Genomic DNA, 22,837 nt, shown 5'->3' on the forward strand with positions numbered 1-22,837 from the left:
CTGTCCCTGAGTTGTGTCTTTGTAGCAGATGCTGCAAGGGAGGCTGGAGACCAGGCAGGCCCCTCTGCTGTGTGAGGGCACAGCCTGGTCAGTCAGAGTGTGTTTGAGGAGACAAGCTAGAAGCTTCTCAGTGGGAACTTCACAAAACACGGGGCTAAGCAAGAGGCTTGCAGCCTCTGAGCTCTCACATGCCAGAGTGTCTGAATGGGGCCTCTGGATCAGAAACACTCCATGCCAGGATCTTGCTTCATCCTCCGCTTCACTCAGAGTTTTCCCTCGCTAACACTGGCTCCATGGCTCCTGAAGCTTCTTCAGGCCTTTGGACCCAAGGTGGGTGCCGCCTGAGACCCCCCCCCCCCCCCCCCCGCGCACAAGCGCATCTGCGCAGTATTCTCTGAGTCTGCCCCTGGAGCGGTTTAGAGAACTCTCCAAGAAGGTGCCACCTGCTTTCAGTTTGGAAAGACAGTGGACTTGGTATACAGTCGGCAGGGCGAAGGCATTACAGGCTGAAGAGTCAGTCAGTCAGCTGAACAGCTCAGCCATGGGGAGGAGAGTCAGGAAAGCAGGCTGGCAGCCTGGGGTTGGGGGGAGGGGTATGAAAAGGCTGCAGAGGTTAGCCTGAAGCCCCAACCCCAAAAGCTGTTCCCAGTGCCCAGGAAGGAGATGAGAAGGGCAGACACTCAAGAAGACTCCGGCTATGTGTAGAGCGGCGGATGGAACTCAGTCTGAGCAGATCCTTGTGCGGGAGGCCAGGCCAGAGCTGGCCGGCGGGGGAAGGGCGCTGCTGGAGGAGGGCGGTAGTCCGAAAAGGGCCCTGCGGAGAAAAAGTCTGGAGAAAAGTGAGCTCTTTGGCTGCACACTGAGCTCTAAGGCGGTCTGATGGCTGGGGACAGCGGTCAAAACTCGGGACTTCGGGGCGTGAGGCATCGGATTCCTGTAGGCGCCGCCCGCTAACTGCTTCTGCGCCGTAGACCAAGAAAGAGCAGCAAGAGGCAGCTCCGCCCTCACAACATAAAAGCCAATAAGGGTTCAGTCCGCCTCCAGAAAATGCAAATTTTGGAGGGCGGTCTCCTCGACCCCACCCTCCTTTGCAGACCAATCAGGGCGCGGTCCGCTCGCTCCGCGGGCTCTCCGAATGGACCTGTGTTGGTGGGGAAAGGCCTCCGGGAGCCGCGGGCTCTACTTAGTTGCCTTCTCCCGCATCTGCGGCGGCCCCGCTCAGAGCTGCTGGATACTTCCCCAGGCTAATGAACGCGAGGCCCCAAAAGGTTAAACCCCGACCCAGCAGGGCGTGGTGACGCTTGCCTTTAATCCTAGCACTCGAAAGGCAGAGGCAAGGAAATCTCATGAGTTCAAGACTAGCCTGGTTTACAGGATAGGTTCCAGGACAGCCAGGGCTACACAGAGAAACCCTATCTCGGAAAATAACCCCCTCAAAAAAATCCGGGGCCAAACCAGAGCTGGGTCAGGGACTCCCTCGACTATGACAAAAGGAGAGCGGAGCGGCGAGGGAATCCGGAGAGGACAGACAACCCTAGAGGAAACCAACGAGGACGCGGAGGGTCCCGGATGCAGTGAAGTGGCGGGGCCCTCCCCCCCACGCCCCCACACCCACAAGAGAGCGGCACAGCAAGGAGGCGCAGTCGCAGTGCGACAGGCTCTTTATTAGGCTCAGGGCGCGTCCAGTAGCAACAGCTTCTGCATATAAGAGTCCAGCCAGCGGCGGCGCTCCAGGGCGGCCAGCAGGCGCGCGCGCTCCCGAAAGGCCGCGTCGTCAGCTAGCGCCAGGGTGCGCCGAGACAGTGGGGTACCCAAGTCCGCCCAGGCACGGCTTGGGGCGCGAAGGCTGCGGGAAGAGAAATGTGGTGGTTGCGCGCTACGCCCCACGGGCCACGGCGGGTCCCTACTGCAGTCTGACGCTCAGCGTCCCTGCCCCCCAACCCCCGCACGCGGTATCTCGCCTTCCCTTGGGGGTGTCTCCTCCCTTCCTTGGGTGTTTGGGACCTCACACCTACCTGAACACACCAGCGAGGGGCAGGGCAACACCTGAGGCAGGGCCAGTGCCCCAGGGCACAAGCAGTAGCAGCAGCAAAAGCAGCAGCAGCCGCTCTTGGGGGCTCCTGGACATCTGGCAGGTCTCCATCACCTGTGGACATAGGAGACAGGATCTCAACGTCACCATCCTGCCCAGAAAGCCTACAGCCCACGGCCCAAACCCGCCACCAGCCTCCCGCGGGGCTCCCTACCGTGCAGTGGGCTCGACAGCTGTGCTCACGCCCCCCTTATATACCCTCACAACCCCCGCGGCAGCAGTGACGCAGGCCGGGCTGGGGGCGCGGGGTCACTCCACCCCACGCTCATTAGGAGCTGCCAGCGGTAATGAGAAGCCTGGTGGGGCCCTGTGCTGCCGTGGCCAACACCAACTAATTGGGACCCAGAGCCAGTACTGGAGAAGGGGGGTGGGGGGGGGACAGACTGAGAGGTGGACGTAAGGGGTGTGTCAGAGGGATAAAAATAGAGACTGGAGAGGGGGACCATCAGAGCACAAGTCGGGGACACAGAGAAGCAGGGAAGAGAGCAGAGGGATACAAGGGAGAAAGACAGGGAAGAAATAACCTCCAGACAGAAGGGCAAAAACAGGGTGCCTAGGAAGGGAATAGCATGAAGAGAAAAGGGCTGGAAGATGTGGAAATGACAGGCAGGGCCTGCTAGAGAGCCAGGGAGGGGACGGAGGAGGTGGCAGTGTGCAAACGGGTGAAGTCATCACCATGAAACAGGACACAGAAGGCCCTGGGCTTCCACAGGGACGAGTTTTACCCCTCCCTACAAGGAACACGGGGGGCCTGGTGAAGATTAGGGTCAACCATTTGTACCTGGCATGTTTCTAAGGGGTTCCCAGGGTGCCGTGCACTCAGAAAGCAGAAACAGAATCACTGCAAATGGGCCTATGTATGCAACACAAGCTGTTTCAAAGAGGAGGGCGAATAAAGAAGGTCCCCCTCCTGTATCATGGGCAAGGGAGATGGATGGACAGGAGCCTGGAGTCCTACATCCACAGAGACGAGGGACCAAACTTGAAATCCTAGACAGAAAGATAGTCAAGACAGGGCCCCCTACTCTGAGGAGGCCTGAATCTCAGTCTGAAGAAAACAGTATGGCCGGGTGAGATTAGAGTAGAAAGGTGCAGGGACTTAGACCCTTAGATGTGGTGGGGGAAGTTGGAGAGGACATGGGACTCATATTTAGTTATTTACTTTGTATTTTGAGACAGGGTTTCTCTGTGTAGCTCTGGCTGTCCTGGAATTGCTCTGTAGACCAGGCTGGCCTAGAACTCAGATCCAAGGGCCTCTGCCTCCCAAGTGATAGGATAAAGGTGTGTGCCACTACCACCCAGCTAGATTGTGTGTCTGTTGGGTTGATAGTTTTGGGTTTGTTTTTCTGTTTGTTTTGTGTGTGTATATTTGATTGGTTGGGTTTTATTTTTGTTTCAGAGTTGCTGTAGCTCAGGCTGTCCTGGGTCTCACTACATCACCCAAGTTGGCTTTGAACTCATAACTCTTCTGTCTCTGTGAGCAGGGACCACAGGCCTGTACCATCACACCAGGCCAAACCTTGGCTGCAAAGAGATCATAGCTTGGTTCAGTCCTAACTTTCTTTTCTACCCATCCATGAGGTCCTACATCTCTGTCCCTTTAAGAATCTCAGCCTGTTGCTAAGCTCTCAGGATTCCCTAGGGAGGGAGTCAGGTGCGTCACCTTGTCACCTGTGTGCCTCTGGGACCCTAAGCCTGTTCCTTCCAGCGCCATTCAGCAGCACTCCCTGCCTATCTCTTTGTTGAGAGCTGATCATCTGCTGTTGTCTTGGACACCACCAAACAGGTAAGAGACCCCATGACTCCAAATGACCCTGTCCCACCCGCACCCACTCCTCCATCTCCAGTCCACACGGAGGAGTTACTGGATACCTAAGCTCCACCTTCTGTCAACAGGGGCCCGAGCTCACTGTCCCATATGCATCCCCTTCAGGCTGAGGAGTCCACTCCTCACATCCCTATTTCCTGAAGATCCAGACATCATCTAACCCATGGTCCATGGTCCCATGTCCTTCCCCCCCATAACCCTTCAGCCCTGCTTGGAGGCCTCAATATTCAAAATCTCTTAATTTCTGGCAAGAACCAGAGACATAGACCCTTTGCCCTCCACTCTGTCGGACTCAGAGCCCAACAGTTTGCTTCTTGGGGCTGTGGAGTCTCCCTCCTCCCTCTGACTGAGTTTGGGCCCCTGTGCCTCAATCTTGTGTTAAAGCCTTTGCAGTCCTGGCCTCTTAAGAGCCTTGAGAGAAGGTTGTCCTATGTCCCCTTGGCCATCCGACACCCTCTGAAGGTGGAGTCTAACATTTGTGGGACCTCGGAAAGGTGTCATCATGTCCCAATTTTTCACTGGGAAACGCACCACCACTCCCAAGAATCCCTGAACTCCCGTATCCTTAGTGACCGGTTACCATCCCACAGCCTCCAGGGAGTTGCTGTTGACTTTTGCCAGGGTCCCTGGACAGATCTGGTCCTTCTGGGACCCAGTAGGTGTGGCCTCTGGGTGTGGTTTGCGTGGGTGTGGTTCCAGTTGCTTTGGCCTTGACTGTTTCCTACCTACTCCTTCCACAGCTATAAGCATCTCAGAGCCATGCAGCCCTTCAGCCCCATCTTCTTCTTGCTCCTCTTTCTCTTTGATGGTCTGAGTTCCAGGGCAGCTCCCTCAGCCTCTCTGCCTGTGGGCTCTGATCTCCAGAGGATGCTCCAGCCCTCAGGGATGCCTACTGGTGCTCCAGAAAATTTTACTAGAGATCAGCCTTCCCCAGGATACTCTGCAACCAATCTTCCCGAGCACTCCAGGACACCGCCCTCAGCTTCCCCTCACACCTCCATAAAAATCTTAAGGGAGACCCCCGGCCCCAACCTCTCCCTGTCTCTAGGGACTTCCACACCTGACCAGCTCACCCCAGTAGCAGAATCCCAGGGTACATCACAAATGAGCCCCTTCAAAGCAACACTTGCTAAACCTTCTGAGACGCCCAAACCAGACCCGACTGGAAGTTCCCAGTCTGAGTCTCCCGAAACCCCAAAACCTAACCCCTCCAACACCTCACCCTCAGAGTCTCCTGAGACTGTACACACAGACCCCACCCCAACTCTACACCTTGAGTTCCCTGAAACCTCCAAAGGAGATAGTCCCAAACTTTCACCTAGTGAAGGGCCTAAGATACCCAGTCCTAGCCCCACCCAATTCCTCAGCTCCAAATCCCCAGAGACCCATGACTCTGGTGCCACCAGAAGCCTAAATTCTGCATCACTACCAAGCATCCACCCTGACCCTACAGGAAGTTCACAGTCAGCCTTTCTCACCACCCACAGCTCCAATCCCACCGATATCCCCCAAACACAATTTCCCTCAGTCCCCAACCAAAATGTAACAGAGGTGGCTGTGACCTCGGACTTGGAAACCACCTCTAGTCTTCGCACACAACCAACAACCTTCAGGGAGGAAGCCACCGCTCCCCGTGGACCAGGCTTGAGCGTCAGCCCAGAAGCCCCTGCAGCCACCCAAGGTGCCACCCCTGGCCTGTCCACCTCAGATTCCCTAGAGACCAAAGAGCTGAATGTATCCCAGGAGTCGGGCCCTAAAGGGCCGGATATCCCTCTTCCCTCAGCACGGATTGCAGGACCCCCTGCCCCTCTAGAGCACCCCAATCAAGTAGCCCCTGCCATACCTCAGGCCCCTCAGAGACACAGCCGAGGAGACACGGTCAATACAATCATCGTGGTGGAGCGAGTGAAAGAGACGGGTGAGGGGCCTGGGGGCTGAGTCTGGAGCCCTGGGTCTGAGGGGAGAGGGCTGGGTCTGAGGGAGGAGGACTGAGTCTGAAGGAGGAGGACTGAGTCTGAAGGAGGAGGGCTGGGTCTGAAGGAGGAGGGCTGGGTCTGAGGGGAGAGGGCTGGGTCTGAGGGAGGAGGGCTGGGTCTGAAGGAGGAGGGCTGGGTCTAAAGGAGGAGGGCTGGGTCTGAGGGAGGAGGGCTGGGTCTGAAGGAGGAGGGCTGGGTCTGAAGGAGGAGGGCTGGGTCTGAGGGAGGAGGGCTGGGTCTGAAGGAGGAGGGCTGGGTCTGAAGGAGGAGGGCTGGGTCTGAGGGAGGAGGGCTGGGTCTGAAGGAGGAGGGCTGGGTTTAGATCCCAGGTCTGAGGGAGTGGGGCTGGGGCTCCTGGGTCTGAGGGAGATCTGGATCTGCGTTTGAGGAAGCCCTCAGCTTAGACAGCTCTGTCATCCCTCAGGGGTGACTCTGGTCAGCCGCCCCCGAGGCTCCGTCGGTGGGGCTCTGTGCCTGTTCTTCGCGGGGACAGGGATGCTCATTGGCATCTTCCTCCTGCTGTGGTGCCTCTACCGCCGGGCCTCCAGACACAGGTCCTTTGCACACCACCGGCTCCAGAACAGCGGAGACGAACCAGGTGAGTGCTCTGCTCACCCTAGAAAGACCTGGTCCAGGCTTTTAGAACAGACCCCAGTGCCAGGTAAGTATAAGGCTCCGCCATGGTCTGGTCCCAGCCCGTTACATCTGAAATTATTTCTCTTCCCCCTCTGAGATAGGATCACATCACACTGTGTAGCTCAGATTCCCAAAACACACACATACACACACACACACACACACACACACACACACACACACACACCACTTCCTCTCTGAGCCTAAATCCACCCCCCACACCTACACTCTTGGCTCAGTAAGCCCCGCCTCGTTCTGTACCACTCCCCAAATCGAGGCTCGCCCACCACCGCCACCTCCCTGTCCCCCATGCCCCCCATGGACGTGATTACAAGCCCTCCCACCGGACCTGTCCCTCGCCCTTGCAGTCCTGCACCTGGATGCCCCGAAGGACCCGCTGGATCTGTACTTCTACGCCCCCGACGCGTGGGTGCCCTCGCACATCGCCACGCAGCAGCCACCCCCCACGCCCCCACTGCCCCCCAAGCTGCCCCCTCCACCCCGCGGGCCACAGCGCCTGGAAGCCCTGTCGCCCGCTGCGCTGTCCCCCAATTTCGTCTGAGGACCGCGCCGCAGACCCGGCCCAGCTTTCAACGCCTAGAGGGACCCCAGAGCCAGGCAGGACTCCCCAATAAACCGCCTCGCTCACCGGAGTCTGTGCCTGAGTGCTCCGCGGAGGGACAGAGGGGAGACGGGGCCCAGGGGAGAAAGAAACAGGCCCAGATCGGGCGGTGCCCGAGGGCTGGGGTCCAGACTAAAGCCAGGGGGAAACCAGGGGCTCGACCTCGGGGTCTGCATGCCGGGGTCCGGGCGGGGGGCTCTTGCGACCCACACCACGTGACAACCTAATCTGTACACCAAAGCGTTTATTGGGAGTGGGGTGGGGCAGGGCAGGATTTACAGTCACAGAGACAGACACCAAGACACGACCCTGCCCCAGGGACCACCCTCTTCCCCCAGCCCCGCTCCCTTTTCTGGAACTCTGTAACCTCTCACATACCTCCACACCCCCCCCCCAGATTTCCACGTTGAAAGAGGGGTGTCTATGAGGGGAAGCACCCCAGATTTGGAATCATTTAGCCCCTGAGGGACACAACAAATGGCCACTGAGAAACCGAGGGCAGTCCGGAACCACCCAGGGGAATAAAGTGCAAGGATTTGGGGGAAAAAGGGAGATCCTGAAACCACCTCTGGGAGGAACGGGTGGCCTGCAGCCACTTGTATCAACAGCTTTGGGCAACCACTGCTTAGACCTGAAAACTGAGTCGGAACAAGAGCACAGGGTGAGCACGGCCATTTTGGCCATTTCCCTGGACGCTGATTGTACTAAGCTAAGAACAAGGCCCGGCAAAGTGTGCTGGTGAGGGGACGGGGGGGGGGATGGGGGGGATGGGGAGGGGGCTTGAAACCGCCATTTCCCCTCAGAAACGCTGGTGAGAATCAGTCCTGGGAACGGCGGCATTGAAAATGCAGAATGGTTAGAGGAGCCTTGGAACTCACAGAGGACGAGCACGGGTTTTGTTCTGAGTTGGAGACCACCTGAATAATCTCGGGGTAGCCTGAGTATCCCTGGGGTCTTGGGGAAAAGGGGTGAAACCTCAAAACCACAAGAGAGAAAGGTTGAACTGCCCATCCAAATAAAGCCCTGAAAGGGGAGATTTGAAACCACACAGGCGGAACAAGCAGAGAACAACTTTCAGGGCTGTTTGGGTATCCTTGAAACTGCTAGTGCGCAGCCTCACCCCTGCGAGAGGCAGCGGGGAAGGAAGGAGGGCTGGTCGGACCGCACTGGGAACAAGGGGAGACTTGCATCTTAAGCCTGAGGCAGGAGAGGAGCGGGACCGCTGCCGCTCAGGCCAGAGGTGGATGGAGTGGAGGAACTGGAAACTGCCCAACAGTGGGAGGCACGTGGTCAGTAGTCCCGGACAGGGGGTGGGGGCCTCGGAGGCTGAACTGTGCTGTGTGTGGCCCCGTAGGAGGGAGGGGGCGCGGGGGGAGCCCCCGGGGGCTCAGCCTCGTCTTCCATGTCACTCTCGTCGCTGCCAGCCAGCTGGTCATGGCCAACAAAGCCACACTTCTCCTCGCTCATCTCCTCCGGCTCCGCCCACGGCTGCTTCTCCCCGGAAGCAAAGACCCCGTAGAAAATGACGCCCCCATAGTGCACCAGGGAGGCGATGAGAAACACGTACTGCCACTCCTCCCGGGTCTGCGGGACAGACAGGCCGAAGGTCAGAGAGGGACTCTGCAGGGGGACGCAGGAGGATAGCCAGCGTGGGCTACCCGTCTTTAAAAAGACATATATTGGGGACTGAAAGATGGCCCAGAGCCTAAGAGGTCTTACTGCTTGCTTTTGCACGGGTCCCAAGTTCGGTTCCCAGCATCCAAATGAGGCGGCTCACAGTGACCTCTGTGGGCTCAGCACTCAAATGCAAATACACACATTTAAAAACGAATAGGAGCTCTGGAGGCAGAGGCTGGTGGATCTCTGTGAGTTCAGGGCCAGCCTGGTTTATAGAGTGAGAATGACAAACGTAAAACAAACAAAAAAACCCAGTGGGGTTGGCGAGTGTGCCAACCCGGCGACCCGAGCTCTACCCCAACGATGGGAAGAGGAAACCAACAGATGTCCCCACACATTCCATGCCACAAATTAGCTTACACACATTAAGCTAAAATAAATTAATCAATGAAAATATTTTCTTTAAAAACTAAAAGAAATTCTCTTGAGTTCGAGGCCAGCCTGGTCTACAGAGTAAATTCCAGGACAGCTAGGGCTACACAGAGAAACCCTGTTTTGAAAGAAAAAATAAATAAATAAAGGAGAGATAAAAGAAAGGGAGTCTGGAGAGACAGCTCAGAGGTTAAGAGCACCAACTGCTCTTCTAGAGGTTCTGAGTTCAAATCCCAGCAACCACATGGTGGCTCAAACCATCTGTGATGGGATCTGGTGCCCTCTTCTGGCGTGCAGGCAGAACACTGTATACATAATAACTTTTTTAAAAGGGGAGGGGGCGAAGGGGGAGGAGGAACACTGGGTATATAGAAGGTTCCAGGCATTCTCTGGGAGGCTGTGCTAACCTTGTGCTTGGTCATTGCACCCACGATGATGGGGCACACCATCCCAGACAGTGTGCCCACGCCATTGGAAATGCCCATCAAGATGCTGGCATAGCGAGGGGCGATGTCCAAGTGGTTCACGTTAAACCCTGGTGGGGTATCAAAGTAGCTGATGTCATACCAAGTCCCCAACCCAGATAGCCCACTGAAATGCAACACCTACCTCATCCCCTTCTCTTCTGAGATACTTGTTCTTTCAAAACGTTATATTTATTGATGTGTAGGGCAGGGATGGGAACGTGAGCGTGCAGTACCCAGAAAGTCCAGAAGAGGGAGCCTGATCTACCCGAGCTGGAGTCATTACAAGTATGGTAAACGCTGGGAACCTAGCTAGGTCCTTTGCAAGAGCACTAAGTGTTTCAACTGCTGAGACATCTCTCTAGCTCCCGAAAAACCCACTTCAGGGCCCAAGCTGGCTTCAGTATCCCAAACTGCCCATCTGACATTCTCACCAGAGATGGCAAAGCCACTGAAGCCCACAGCCAGGACCAGGAAGGAGATGGCCACGCCCTTGGAGTGTGAGTATCCGACCACCAGCAACAGTGTAGCTTCCATCCCGAAACCTGGAGAGGGTCATGTCTCCCAAGTGCCCGTTGTGACTGTTTGCGACCTTGCCAATGGCAGTCCTGATCTCATCCGACCCCCTTCAATCCACCGACCCCTTCTAGTCACCTCCGACCTGCCACAGACCTGACCCTGGCTCCACCAAACTAGAGTGGGTCCTGCTTCCCCAAGACCCAACCTAATCCATGCCCTTTGGCTGCTCTGCCTCAAAAGGGGCCAGTGTGATCCCACCTTCTGACCAGGCCACACTCAGACACAATACCCCATCTCTGAACCCTCAAAAAATCACTTCTCATAAGGAAGCTCAAGACCTCACTCAGCTGATCTTTGCTAGGTCCCCACTCACAGCTTGGTGTTCCCAAGTCCCCGTTTCCCTAAAATTTCAATTATGGCCAGTCACCTGTCTCCTTGGGTCCCCCCATCCACAACCCTCCCCACTCCCGGCCTAGTTTACGTCTGGTTTCACCTAACCTCCTGAAGGTGCCCTCCTAGTTCAGTGTCTTCTCTACACCATCCGGGCCTGCCTACCCTTCCACATGGGCCCTTGACCCGCCCCACCCCGCCCATAGGCCCTCCCCTTTTGTACTCTGCTCCCCCAGTTCATCTGATCGGCCACGCCCTTGACCCCGCCCACCAGTCCATTGCCCCTCCCCTTTTGTACTCTGCTCCCCAGTTCATCTGGTTGGCCACGCCCTCGACCCCGCCTCTGCCCCGCCCATCTGCCCTCTTTTGTACTCTGCTTCCCCACTCACCCCCACAGTTCATCAGCTTCCGCACATTGGTCGTGGACATTATATGACGACTGCGCAGGAAGTCGGCGATCTGGCCTCCAATGGGTACAATGATGGTCATGACAAGGTGAGGTAGTGCAGACACCAGTCCCACCTGTGAGAGCAAGTGAATGGGCAGCCGCTCCCTTTGGGTGACCACCACCTCCTCCTCCATTCCTGCTTAGGGACACAGGCACCCTATCCCTCACCGCCACCGAGTCCCCTCCTCCTGGACCCCCACCTTGCTGATCTCAAAGCCGAATACTTCTTCAAAGTAGGCGGGCTGGGAGATGAGGAGCAGGTAGAAAGTCCAGCTGCGGCAAAAGTTAGCAACGATGATGGCATAGACGGGCATGGAGGTAAAGAAGCGCCTCCAGGGAGTGTTGAACTTCTGTGGGGGGTGGGAGAGGAGGGGAGAGCAGACCAAGCTAAGACAGATACCAGGACTTGGGAAATTTGTCTCCCTTTAGGGACCCCAAGATAGTTCAGTGAAGCTTCAAGAATGGGCTGCACTTTTCTCCTGAGGACTTGGGAATTCTAAAAATCCAGCACGGCAGGGATGAAGGACAGGTCCTGACTTACCGGAGGCTCCTCAGATTTCATGATAACCCATAAATGGTGAGTCTAGTAAAATGTCTATTCCATTACTTCCACACTCACAGCAATATCTAGCAAAAATTCACATTCTAATCCCCTTCTCTGTGTTTAACGAGGCCTCATGGGTGGCTATAAATTACCCACCTAGTACCTGCCATTCCTAAACTCCATCCCACCTACTATGGAATCTAGCCCAGCTATTTTCTTTCTCTCCCCCACCCCCAGTTTTTTTCTTCCAGTAGTAAGAATGGGTGTGCTAGGCAGGTAGGCAGACACTCTTTCACTGGGAAACACCTGCAGCCCCTCACAAGGGGATTCTGGGCAAATGATCAACCACTGAACTAAACCTCTAACCCAGGTTTCAGTTTTGAAACAAAGTTTCAGAAAATGCCTAGCCTGGGCTTGAATTTGCAATCCTCCTGCCTCTGCCCCATTTAATCCAGACTTACTTGGCAGTCCTATCTTCTCTGAGTCTTTGCACAGGTTTGAGCCAACACACACACACACACACACACACACCACCCCAGTCATGTAGACAGCCTCCTGACCAACCGTAACAGGGTTCATGAGCTTGGCGCTCTCTCCAATGGCATCCTCGATGTATTTGCGCTCCTCCTCAGAGATGCTGGGGTGCAGTGCAGGTGACTCGTAGGACACAAGCAACCAGAACAGGTACCAAAAGATCCCGAAGCTGCCTGAGGGGGGTCAGGAGGGAGATGGGTGTAGTGTGGCATCTGGACTTGCTCAGTCAACCCTAGTACTTCCAGACGATGCATCTGAGTCCCTCACCATAAACATAGAAGACAGAACTCCATCCTGAATACTGCACCAGGACCCCAGCCAGGGGCATGGCAACCACTGCCCCAGCATAGGAACCTGAGGAGACAACGAGGGTAGAGAACAGACCAAGATCCAGGAGAGCAGATCTTCATCCCTGAAATCTCTCCCACACCTAAGCTGACATCACAGCTCTGTCCCCCTTACACAAGAGCTGGTCCCCAGCCCCTTCTCTCACCACAAAAGGCTGTTGTCGCAAGTCGGCTCCGTTCTAAGGGAGGGGCCCATTTGCTCCAGATGCCGTGGCAAGCAGGGTATGTAACCCCCTAGGGAGGGAGCAGGGAGATCAACAAGAAGAGGAGGGGTCAGAGAGGGGAGCAGGGCTTATGGGACAGGCTTTACCTCCACCAGTCCCTGAAGGATCCTCACGAAGATGACACAGCCATAGTGAACACGGGCTGCTGAAGGGATCAACATGTTTAGGGTGGAGGTAGCCACAATGGCAAAGCCAAAGACCCTGTTGGAAAAAGTGGGGGAAAAAAAGTCTATCCATGCCAGATATAGTGAGGGGTTTGTGTGGTGCTAACCAACCAGCCTTCCCACTACTTCTAGGCTTTTTTCCCCTTCCTGCCCACAACAAGCCCTGTGTTTCATAGAACTAGAGACCACCTCCAAGATATGCCCTCAAACAAGAACCCTCCCAGTTTCCCGGAGCCAAACCCAAGACCACACCTTCTAGCTCCACCACATACAACTGCAATTTCTGCCACCTTTAGACGCCACCACTGTACCTGTTGGCTGCGAATTTTTGGCAGATAAATCCTCCAGGAATCTGAGTGACAATGTAGCCCCAGAAAAAGGAGCCATGTATGAGGCCGACAGTTTCTGGATCCCAGTTGAACTGGGCTTTCTGTGGGTCAAAATACACATCAAACTAAATGCCCTCCAGACTTTACCCTCCACCAATCAACACCCATAGACTTAGCACCTCAGCCAACCAGCAACAAGATGACCCGCCCTCTACCCAAATCTACCAATCAGAGAGCTCAATGGAGCTCTACCCTTCTAATGTTGCTAGGGCCTGCCCTACCACTTTAGCTATAGGCGTGGTTGCCTAGAAGCCTGATTCTACTTGCTTGCTTACCTCAGTATCCCCTCCCTGAATATCCCCAAGTGTGGGGGTGACTGCCTCCTGTTTGTGGACAGACCTGTATGGGGTCTAGGTAGGGCCAAGAAGTGGCTAAATTAGGGGTGTTCCCAGTTACAATGGAGCAGAGGACAGGGTTTCAGATAAGCCATAGACCAAACCAAGATTTTTTTTTCTTTTTCCCAATCAAGGTCATAGCTTGTATAATACCCAAGTTAAAATAACACAAATCTGAGTTTGGACGAGGCTTCAGGTGTGGGCCAGAACTAATCGGGTGGACACAGGAAGAGGTGAATTTGGAAAGGAGCTTGAGATAGCGGTGAAATTATTAAAGTGTGATCCAGGAACATAATCATGGGGGCACAGCTGTAAGTGAAAGGGCTAGAAAGTCCAAAAGGGGCGTAAGTGGCAGCCCTGATGCTAATGTCAGCTCAGTAATCTGAGATGGAAAGGGGGCGGAGCTTCCTTTATAAAAAGGCAAGGGCTGAGGAAGTCAGGAACAGGGAGTGGGGTCAGATGTGTAAGGAGCCATAGATGGGCAGGACCAAACGGTAGTAACTGGGAAAGAGTGCGACCTGGACCACGGGCTGTGAGCAGGGCTCGCCAAAGCAGCTACCTGCACTACCACGTGGCCCCCACGGTGGGTCGTGCTGTTGTTGACCATGGACACGATGGCCACGCCCAGGTTGCAGCGGATGCCAAAGCTGATGCAGAAGCCCAGGCCGCTCATGATGGCGATGATGTAGCGGCGAGGGAGGCCAAAGCAGGTGCAGTCCACCACAGGCGGGTCCCGCGTGTGCGTGGTCACCGGGCGCCCGTCGGCGCTCAGCTCCAGTGTCTCTGCGCCTTCCTGCCGCTTCTCCAGTAACCTGCAGGGAGGCGGGAAGCCAAGGCTCAGCAGTCTAGACCCCTCCTCCTCGTGACCCAGGGGTCCTAGGCTTAACCTTGCCTGGCTGCCTTCACTATGATGCAGACATCTCTCTGGACCTGTGTTTCCCTCCCTCTGTTCAAGAACTCAGAGATCCTTCTCCCTGTGCCACAGGAGTGCATGGCAAAACCCACGTCTTTTGCCAGACCCCAGAATCTGAGTCCCAATTCCTTCCTGTCCCCGGGAGTCCAGGCCACCTGGTCTCTCCTGCCACCCGTGCTCTCCTGCCTCAACTCTGTGGTCAAGATCTTCAGTCGACTTCTCCCCAGCCCTCTCTCTCATCTCTCTCCACTAGGGAGTATATAGACTGTACACAACCCTTTGGAATCAAAGAGCAGATGCCTGCAAGCCCCCACCGCAAGGCTCCAAGACTGTCCCCAGCCCCCTCCAGCAGATGCAGATCCGAGTCTCTTTGAGTCAGCAAAGGTACAAAGGAGAGCCCTGCGCAAAGGTGTCAACAGAGCAGATGCTTCCGAGCCATCTCAGCTATATATACACCGACCCCTCCCCCTTCCCCTTCCCCCTGTGGTTGCCCTGCCCTGCTTCCAGGCCCCAGATGTGGGGCTGAAGTCCAGCTAACGCTGCCGCCTGAAGCCCATTCCCACAGATGTGGTTTGAGGGACTCCCTCGTGGGGTGCCGAATCCAGCAGTCCGGCTTAAGCATCCAGCCCTGGGGAATCTGGAGTTCAGACCGTCAGCCTAGGGGGCAGGGAGGGGGACTGAGAGCTGGTGTCCTGGCAAGGGACAGATGGCCCCGGTAGGGAGATTGGCGCATTCATTCCCCAGCGTGACTCTCGCCTCCGCCCGATCTGCATCCAGGATTGAGTCTGTGAAGATGGATAGGGCTCATGGAGGGGCTGCCTCCCAGCCAGGGAGAGGCTGCTGGGGACGGGAGAGCCTGACCTGGAGGCAGGAGGGGAGAGCAGAGAGGTGGGGAGATCGCGACGACGAAAGACAAAGAGCTATGGAGAGTCGGCAGAGCCACGGGGAGTAGCCAGAGACTGGGGCGGGGAGTCCTAGTGAAGACTCAGAGGGAGAGAGGGGGAGAGAGAGAGAGGATATTAAGAGTGACCCAGAGAGTAAGACATCCAGAGCGGGAAGATGACAGAGACCTAGGGAGAGAGAGTCGGAGAATTCGGAAAAGGGCGACAGGGACTCAGGGGTGAGAGTGTAGGAACCGGCAGACAGGCAGTAAGAGACAGCTGTGCGTGAGGAGAGCACCTCAGATGCTCGGAAACAGAGAGATGAGGACATACTGAGGGCAAATGATCTGAGGCCACGAAGTGTCTGAGTGTGGGGACATTTAGTGTTCAGTGTGGCCCCTCTGAGGCGGGTGGGCAGGCAGGGGACCGGGCTGGTTCCCAGGAAGGGGCGAGAACAGATGGAGGCGAGGGAGATGGGGACGGGGGAGGAGAGAACAGCCAGACGGGCTGGGGGAGGGGGGAGGACCAAAGAACACAGCCGACAGCCCCATAGCGAGACTTAAGGAGGTGGGGAGGGGCAGGAAAGAAATGGGGTGGAGTCGGGCGGAGGTGGCAGCACTCCCTTTGATCCCAGCACTCCCGGAGGCAGAGGCAGGTGGATCTCTGAGTTCGAGGCTAGCCTGTTCTACAGAGTGAGTTCCAGGACAGCCAAGGCTACCCAGGGAGGCTGAGGCAGGAGGATTGCTGCAATTTCAATTTTATCCTGGGCTACAGAGCCAGCTACAGGGAGGGAGGACAGAGGTGTGACCCAGATGGCAGAGCGTTTGCCTAGCATGTAGGAAGGTCTGAGTTCCCTCCCCAACACTCCATAAGCCAGGTATATGAGCACAAATCCGAATTCGTAACACTGGCAGGAAGATCAGGAGATCAAGGTCATCTTGGCTGTATAGTGAATTTGAAGCCAGCCTGGGCTATACCAGACTTTGTCTCAACGAAACAAAACAAGCCATACTGTGGAGCTCACCTTTAACCACGGTACTTTAAGGAAGTGAGTTCTAGGCCAGCCAGGGCTACTGAGTCAGAGCCTGTCTCAAAAAGTGTATGTGTGGGGGGGTTGGGATGAGAGAAGGAGAGGGGGAGTAGACAGTAACCAAGAGAAATAAGAAAGGTAGAGCTGGAATCAAAGCCCCCACAGTGAACCACACAGGGAGGAAGGACCCCCACCTGCTCCCTTCCACAGAGCATCAGCCAGTGAGATCGGGGTTCGGCCCAGGCTTGATTGCTGATACTTGTCTGACTCTGAAACTATAGGTGTGAGTGTAACTCCTGAATTTTGTTATTTATTTATGTTTGATGTCAGCTTTCTCTAAGCCACGCAAGCTTTCAAACAGGATTCTGGGTATCATACAAGATCAAACAAAACAAAACAAAACAAAACAAAAACAAAAACAAAAAAAACTAAAAAGCCAGTCACTACATGGGGAAGTTCCAGTGTGGCCTGGTGGTGTGAGCCTGTAATCCTATCAATTGGGAGATGGGGGCAAGATGATCAAGAGTTCAAGGCCAGCCTGGGCTGCAAGAGACCTTGACTCAAATAACAAGTCACAGAAAACTCCTGTCTCCTCCCTGGATAACCCCAACTAGGCCAAGAATTTGGGGAGGGACTATGTTCCTTAGCTAGGGTGTCGTTTCCCCAAAGGAAGACCAGGCCTCAACTGTTCCCTAGGTACCCGTCCATTCCCTGCGTCTCCATCTCCCTATGCCTGGGCCATTTGCTGGTCTCCAACTGTAGAACTAGAAAACAGACTCCTAAAATGGATATCACAGGTCCAAGGTCACACTACTGTGGGCCTTATCCATTCCTGGCCTCTAGCAATGCCCTACCCCGGAGCCTGGTTATGTGAAGCAAGAACCCCTGAGTCCTGGCAGCTCTATTTTATCCTAAGTCACCCTGGGTACCTGGTCCGAGAGACCCCACCTCACCCCGCAAGCCAGAAACATTCGTTCATTTCCAGGAACATCTGTAGCTCTTCCATCTTGGGCTCGGGAAGGAGAATGACCTATGTGTCATTAACAACCCCCACTGTCAAAGTAAGCTCTGGATTTTCTTTGCAAATAAATGCTTGCCCCCCCAACCCTCCCCAACTTTCTGCTGCTTCTCCTGGCTCTGGGGTCTCTGCGTTCAGAAAGAGAAGGCAAGACTGGAGACCCAGAGGGGAGATGGAGAGGCTAAGGGGGGGGGGCGAGAAGCACCTGCCTCCCGCTGTCATCCCCAGCCCCCTCTACCAGAACATCTTTCTCTAGCTCCCCTGACTTCACACTGGTGTATTTTGAGAAACTCGTGAAAGGAGGCGAGAAAAAAGGGGTGGGGAGGGGCTGGGAATTGGAAAATGAAGAGGTGAAGCTGTCTCAGCTCCCTTCCACCGCCCCCCCCCCCAACACTGCCACATACACACACTGCACCTTCCTGCTTTCTTCTGTTTACCCCCATCCCTCTCCTGATACTAGAGGGTGGGGTTAACTTTGGATCTAGGAGGTGAGCTAAAGCAAACTAGACTGGATGGCATCAGACTCTGGTGGCCCACTAAGATGGACTGAGGAACTTGTAAAGGTGGACCAGAGCCCTGTGTAGGAAGCAGGGTCTGAGGGCACCATGCCCACGAGGCCATCTCCTCCCCGCACTGTGGATAGATATTTTTAGGCTTCTCAAGAGCTGAGTAATTTCTCTGACTTGGAGCCAGAGCTGGGGTTGGGGGTGAGAGGCTGGGAGGTGTCCAGGCTACCACAAGGGACACTGGGGTCACTGGAATCATGGCCCTTGGTGGGAGCAAATCTCACCCAGTTCTAACTTCTGTCCCTTGGGAAGTCCATATTACACCCAAGATTAATTTGGTTTTGTGGCCTGAAATTCCCTTCATCCCCTGCCCCAGAACCTAGGATACCCCAGTTTTTCCCTCTCAGCTTAACCCCCCCCAAGGACAAGAACCAGCAGTGGCCCCAATCCGCTTTAGCTCCAGATTAAATGCCTCGAGGGACAGAACCTGAGAAAGAGGAGAGATAGAGAGAACCAGGGTGGGAAGATGGCAGAGACCAAAGATGCTGAGAGAGATGGAGATCAAAGTGGGGACCAGAGGTCCAGGGAAGAAGAGGGGCAGGGCGGTGCAAGAGTCAGAGTCAGAGGGTACAGACACCTAGTGGGAAGAGGGACCCAGAAATAGGAGACAAATCTGAAGTATAAAACGGAGGCGACTGGTGGACAGAGATCCAGAGAATAGGGAGGGGTACACAATCCCAAAGAAAAATCAAGCCCAAGGTAGGGTGGGGTGCGGGGGACTGGGAGGGGGCGACGATGGATGAGGAACCAGGCAGGGAGCAAGGACAGCATCGACTGGACGGGAATCCTGCACAGATAGGAGATCCTCCCCACACTGTGCCTGGGTGTCGCCTCTCTTCTCCCTCTGTCCGTTGCTCTCGGGTGGAAAGGGGGCATCCTCATCCTTACCCTCCCAGGAACCCCACCAGGCTCACCGGTGCAGCCTCCCCAGGGCGCGCCCCGCCAGCTTCCGAAACTCCTCCTGCCGGAACTCCATGGTGGCTGTGCCCACGCGGGTCCCCTGACAATCCCCCCGCCCGCGGGCCCGGGCGGCCGCGTCCGGGATCCCGGGGTCCGCCCCGGCCCGGCCCGGCCCCGCAGCTCCGCTCGGGGGGAACAAGGCTGCGAGTGCCCGCTGCCCAGGGCTGTAGCGGACTCAGCGTCGAGGCGGGGCGGGGCATCCACGCCCACCCAACGAGGCCCCACCCCTCGTAGGAAGGACCCGCCCTCTTCTTTTAACTGGCTACCTGGAGATGCTAGGCCAGTCCGCTATGTCGCTTGGCTTGCAGGCTAGACCCTCTTCTTCCACCCTAGAGCCTCCACCTGCCCATCTCAAGGCCACGACCCTGGGATTGAACTCTGAGTTGCCCCGCTCTCCACTATAATACATTCCCAGACAGACAGTCTGCAGGCTCCAAGCTCTTTGCTCCTTTCCAGATCTCTCCGCTCCTGAGCTCTCTTTCCCATCTGACCTTTGGCTTTCTCTCTCTCGTTCTTTTTCTTTTCTTAAAAAAAATTTTTTTTTTGAGCGCCGCACGCCTTTAATTCCAGCATTCAGGAGACATGCGAGCGGATCTGTGTGAATTCAAGGCCAGGCTAGTCTATACAGAGACAACCAGAGCTACACAGAGAAACTGTCTCAAAGGGGGGAAAAAAGTCTATTTTTTGTAAAGTTTAATTTAGGTATGCGTGTTTTGCTAACATATTATATATCTGTGTATATCTGCATGCCTAGTGCATTGGAGGCCTGAACATGGTCCCCTGGAACTGGAGATGTGAGCCGCCATGTGGGTGTTTGGAACTGAACCGAGGTCCTCTGGAAGAGCAGCCTGTGACCCCTGAGCCACCTCTCCGGCCCCCTTTTTTAGCCATACTGGGGATGGGACCCAGAGCCCCACGCATACTAGACAAATCCACTGAGCTACATCCCCAGTCCTCGCTCTGTAGCTCAGGCTGCCCTTTCTGATCCTGCTGCAGCCTCCTGAGGAGCTGGGGCTCCCCGCTGTGCCGCTGGACTGACTGTCTTACTTTTCAGATTCCACTTTCCCCCTCGAGTTCTTTTTTCTCTGCAAACCATCTTTCTCTCCCTGAGTTTCAACTCCCTCCCCTTTGGTCCTTTTGAACTCTGCTAGATACAAGTAGGCTCGCCATTACTCTTTTGAGTCTGGGCCCCATCAATTGAGTCAAGTCTCTTCTCTCTGAGTTCTGTCCCTGCTCCCCAAATATGTCTCCCCTACTCCTGCATACTTGCTATGTTCTCTCTATCTTCTGGGGTCTGGCTCCTCCCCTTGAGTTTGTCTCCTTCCTCCATGTGTGTCCCAGCGGTGACTTCCACTCGGGCTCCACGATCTGTCCCCGTCCACAGAGTCCTCTCTCCACCCGTAAACTCCACTCCCATTCCTTGGGGGTAACCCCAACTCTAAAGTGGCCCTGAAGGACGCCAAGCCAACTCTCTCCCATTGCACCTCAAGTTCTAGGCCTCAGCAGGGTGTTGGTTTCCCAGCCGTCTCTCTCCCCGTGTCGGGCTACAAATGCATTTGGGATTAAATTTTCATGACGCGGCCCAGGAGGGGACCGGAGATGCCCATCGAGCGGCGGGAGGGCGCGGAGGGTCTCGGTTCTGTCTCTGATTGACAAGTCCCCGGGGAGGAGGGCAGCGGGCTGAGCCGCGCAGACGCGCCACCTGGTGGCCGTGGGGTCCCGGACTGCGTGCGGAGGAGGCGTCCGCGGCTCGGGGCCAGGTGTGAGGGAGGAGCAGATGGTGAGGAGGAGGGAGCGGGAAGGGGGCCCTGCCGCTGCCAAATCCCCGGCCGTCGCCCGCACCGTCACCATGGCGATGGAGAAAGGAAGAACGCACCCAGTCTTCAAGCTTTTTCAGGACCTGGAAACTAGACCTTAGGTTGCCCAGGGAGGCCCCCAGTCTGGACTACAAGCCCCAGTGGCCTTTGCGCTTGGAAGTCAGTCCGGCGCTCCCCTCCCCATCACCCCAGGTTTCTATTTGCCGGTTGTTCTAGGAGATTTAATTTTAGCTAAGAGGCCTTAGCGCGTAAGGCTTCCTTGCGCCCTCACGTGGACAGGGGTCGTCAGTTTTCTTGCTAGCATTCTGGAGCAGAATAGACAAATCTGGCTGTTGTACAGACTTAGAGAACTTATCCTCCTGCCTCAGGCTCCCGAGAATGCTATTGCAGGCATACCCATTATGTCTGGCTACTTAAGATATCCTTCTGACTTTACCAACTTTTCTCAGCAGTTGTGGGGCAGTGTTTTCAATTTTGTGCTTAATCTTTAAAAATTATATACATAAGCCACAAGTACTGGCACAAGCTTTTAATCCCAGCACGTGGGAGGCAGAAACAGGCGAATCTCTAAAATTGAGGCCAGCCTGCTCTACAAAATGAGTTTTAGGAAATACAGAGCTACACAGAGAAACTTCATTTTGGGGAAAAAAAACCTAAAAAACTACACATATATAATTTGGGACTGAAGAGATGACTCAGTAGTTAAGAGCAGTTGTTACTCTTGCAGAGGACCAGGGTTCAGTTCCCAGAATGCCTATGATTGCTAACAACCAGAGGATCTGGCACCGTCTTTTGAACTCAGGAGGTGCCAGTGTACACACATGCAGTAAATAAACCACATAAATATTTTTCTTTACACATATATGGTATATGTCTGAAATCTTGTATGTGTGTAACTTTTTTTAGAGGCTAACTTTTAGTTAGTTCTCTTCCATGTGAGTTCCTAGACTAGGCTTCCAGTCATCAGACCCAGCAGCAATACCCACATCGGGACACCCAGGTTAACAGGTTTAATAACATTAACTGTTCGATTCTCTTTCCTCTGCAAGGCCAAGGAGCCAGCCTGGCCCAGGACAGAGTCTCTCCCACAGCTCTGGGATCCAACACCTTGTGACCTCTCCAGGAACCAACCACACAAATGGTGCACATACATTCATGCAGGCAAAACATTCATAAATGTAAAATATATAAATCCAAGAGAAAAAGATCAAGTTTACCAATACAGTATACATTACAGTATGGCGGTGGAGACTTAGGGGAGTGTTTGCCTAGCATGCAATGACAGTCCGAGTTCATCCCGGCTGTATATAAACCAGTGTAGTGCAAACCTGAAACTGCAGCACTTTAGGAGTGGCAAGAGATTATAAATGCAAATCCTCCACTTCCTAAGAAGTTTCAACTCAACCTGGGCTACCTGAGACCTCTTCAAACAAAAGAACAGATGGGTGCCCTGAGGTGCAGCTCAATGGTACAAGCATATGCCTAGCACTGCTTGTTTGGTTTCCTTTGGATGTCTGTGACAGGGTTTCCCCCGGAACCCTCTGCCCTGTGAGTGCTGGGATTAAAGGTGTGCACCACCAACGACTGCCCAGAATACACTTGTCATTAGAGACGCTAGGTTACATCCTCAGCACCAAACGGGCAAAGCACATTGGGAAGTAGAATGTGAGCATCCAAAAGAAGGGGAACAGGACATGCTGAGCCAGGAGGTAGTGAGGCTTGGGGGTGCCTATGAACGGAGACGCCAAGAACGGAGAGTCCACAGAGTACAGGGCAGGAGAGCCTAAAGACACGGCTGGAGGTCAGGCAGCATGAGCCCCAGTCCCAAGAGGGCACCCACTGTACTGGGGACGGCCATTTAGCAACTTCCCACATGACATTCCGGAGAAGGCGCCACTATAACTAGGAGGAGCAGGAGTCGGTGGTATGGTGGGACATTCGTCTATAGACGCTGGACACCAGTGAGGGAAGAGTTGAACGAGTCTGGGAGCCTAGGTGCTCTCACTGGGATAATGAAATGGGATAGGAAGGAAGTAGATCAGCTCGGGAGCCTAGGGGAGACCAGTAAAAGACAGGAGCCCGAATGCTCAG

General features: G+C 55.1%; 3 protein-coding genes across 3 annotated transcripts; 1 reads left to right on the forward strand and 2 right to left on the reverse strand.

Moving 5' to 3' along the window:
• Positions 1–1,671: 1,671 nt before the first annotated feature.
• On the reverse strand, positions 1,672–2,143 carry PTH2 (parathyroid hormone 2; the record flags this gene model as incomplete). The annotated part of the gene is made up of 2 exons (XM_080909232.1): positions 1,672–1,846; positions 2,016–2,143. 2 exons carry the CDS (start codon positions 2,141–2,143, stop codon positions 1,672–1,674), a joined length of 303 nt encoding a protein of 100 aa, XP_080765358.1.
• Positions 2,144–4,679: 2,536 nt separating this feature from the next.
• GFY (golgi associated olfactory signaling regulator) lies at positions 4,680–7,094 on the forward strand (the record flags this gene model as incomplete). The annotated part of the gene is made up of 3 exons (XM_080909207.1): positions 4,680–5,838; positions 6,321–6,494; positions 6,901–7,094. The coding sequence occupies 3 exons, from the start codon at positions 4,680–4,682 to the stop codon at positions 7,092–7,094; spliced, it is 1,527 nt and encodes a 508-aa protein (XP_080765333.1).
• A 1,350-nt stretch (positions 7,095–8,444) lies between these two features.
• SLC17A7 (solute carrier family 17 member 7) lies at positions 8,445–18,945 on the reverse strand (the record flags this gene model as incomplete). Its single annotated transcript, XM_080909208.1, has 12 exons — positions 8,445–8,738; positions 9,611–9,738; positions 10,102–10,212; positions 10,966–11,098; positions 11,225–11,374; positions 12,133–12,275; positions 12,370–12,456; positions 12,596–12,683; positions 12,760–12,874; positions 13,149–13,267; positions 14,121–14,373; positions 18,884–18,945. The coding sequence occupies 12 exons, from the start codon at positions 18,943–18,945 to the stop codon at positions 8,445–8,447; spliced, it is 1,683 nt and encodes a 560-aa protein (XP_080765334.1).
• Between the last annotated feature and the right edge of the window lie 3,892 nt (positions 18,946–22,837).

This window comes from Micromys minutus (assembly GCF_963924665.1).
Source record: "Micromys minutus genome assembly, chromosome: 32".
Lineage (NCBI taxonomy): Eukaryota > Metazoa > Chordata > Mammalia > Rodentia > Muridae > Micromys > Micromys minutus.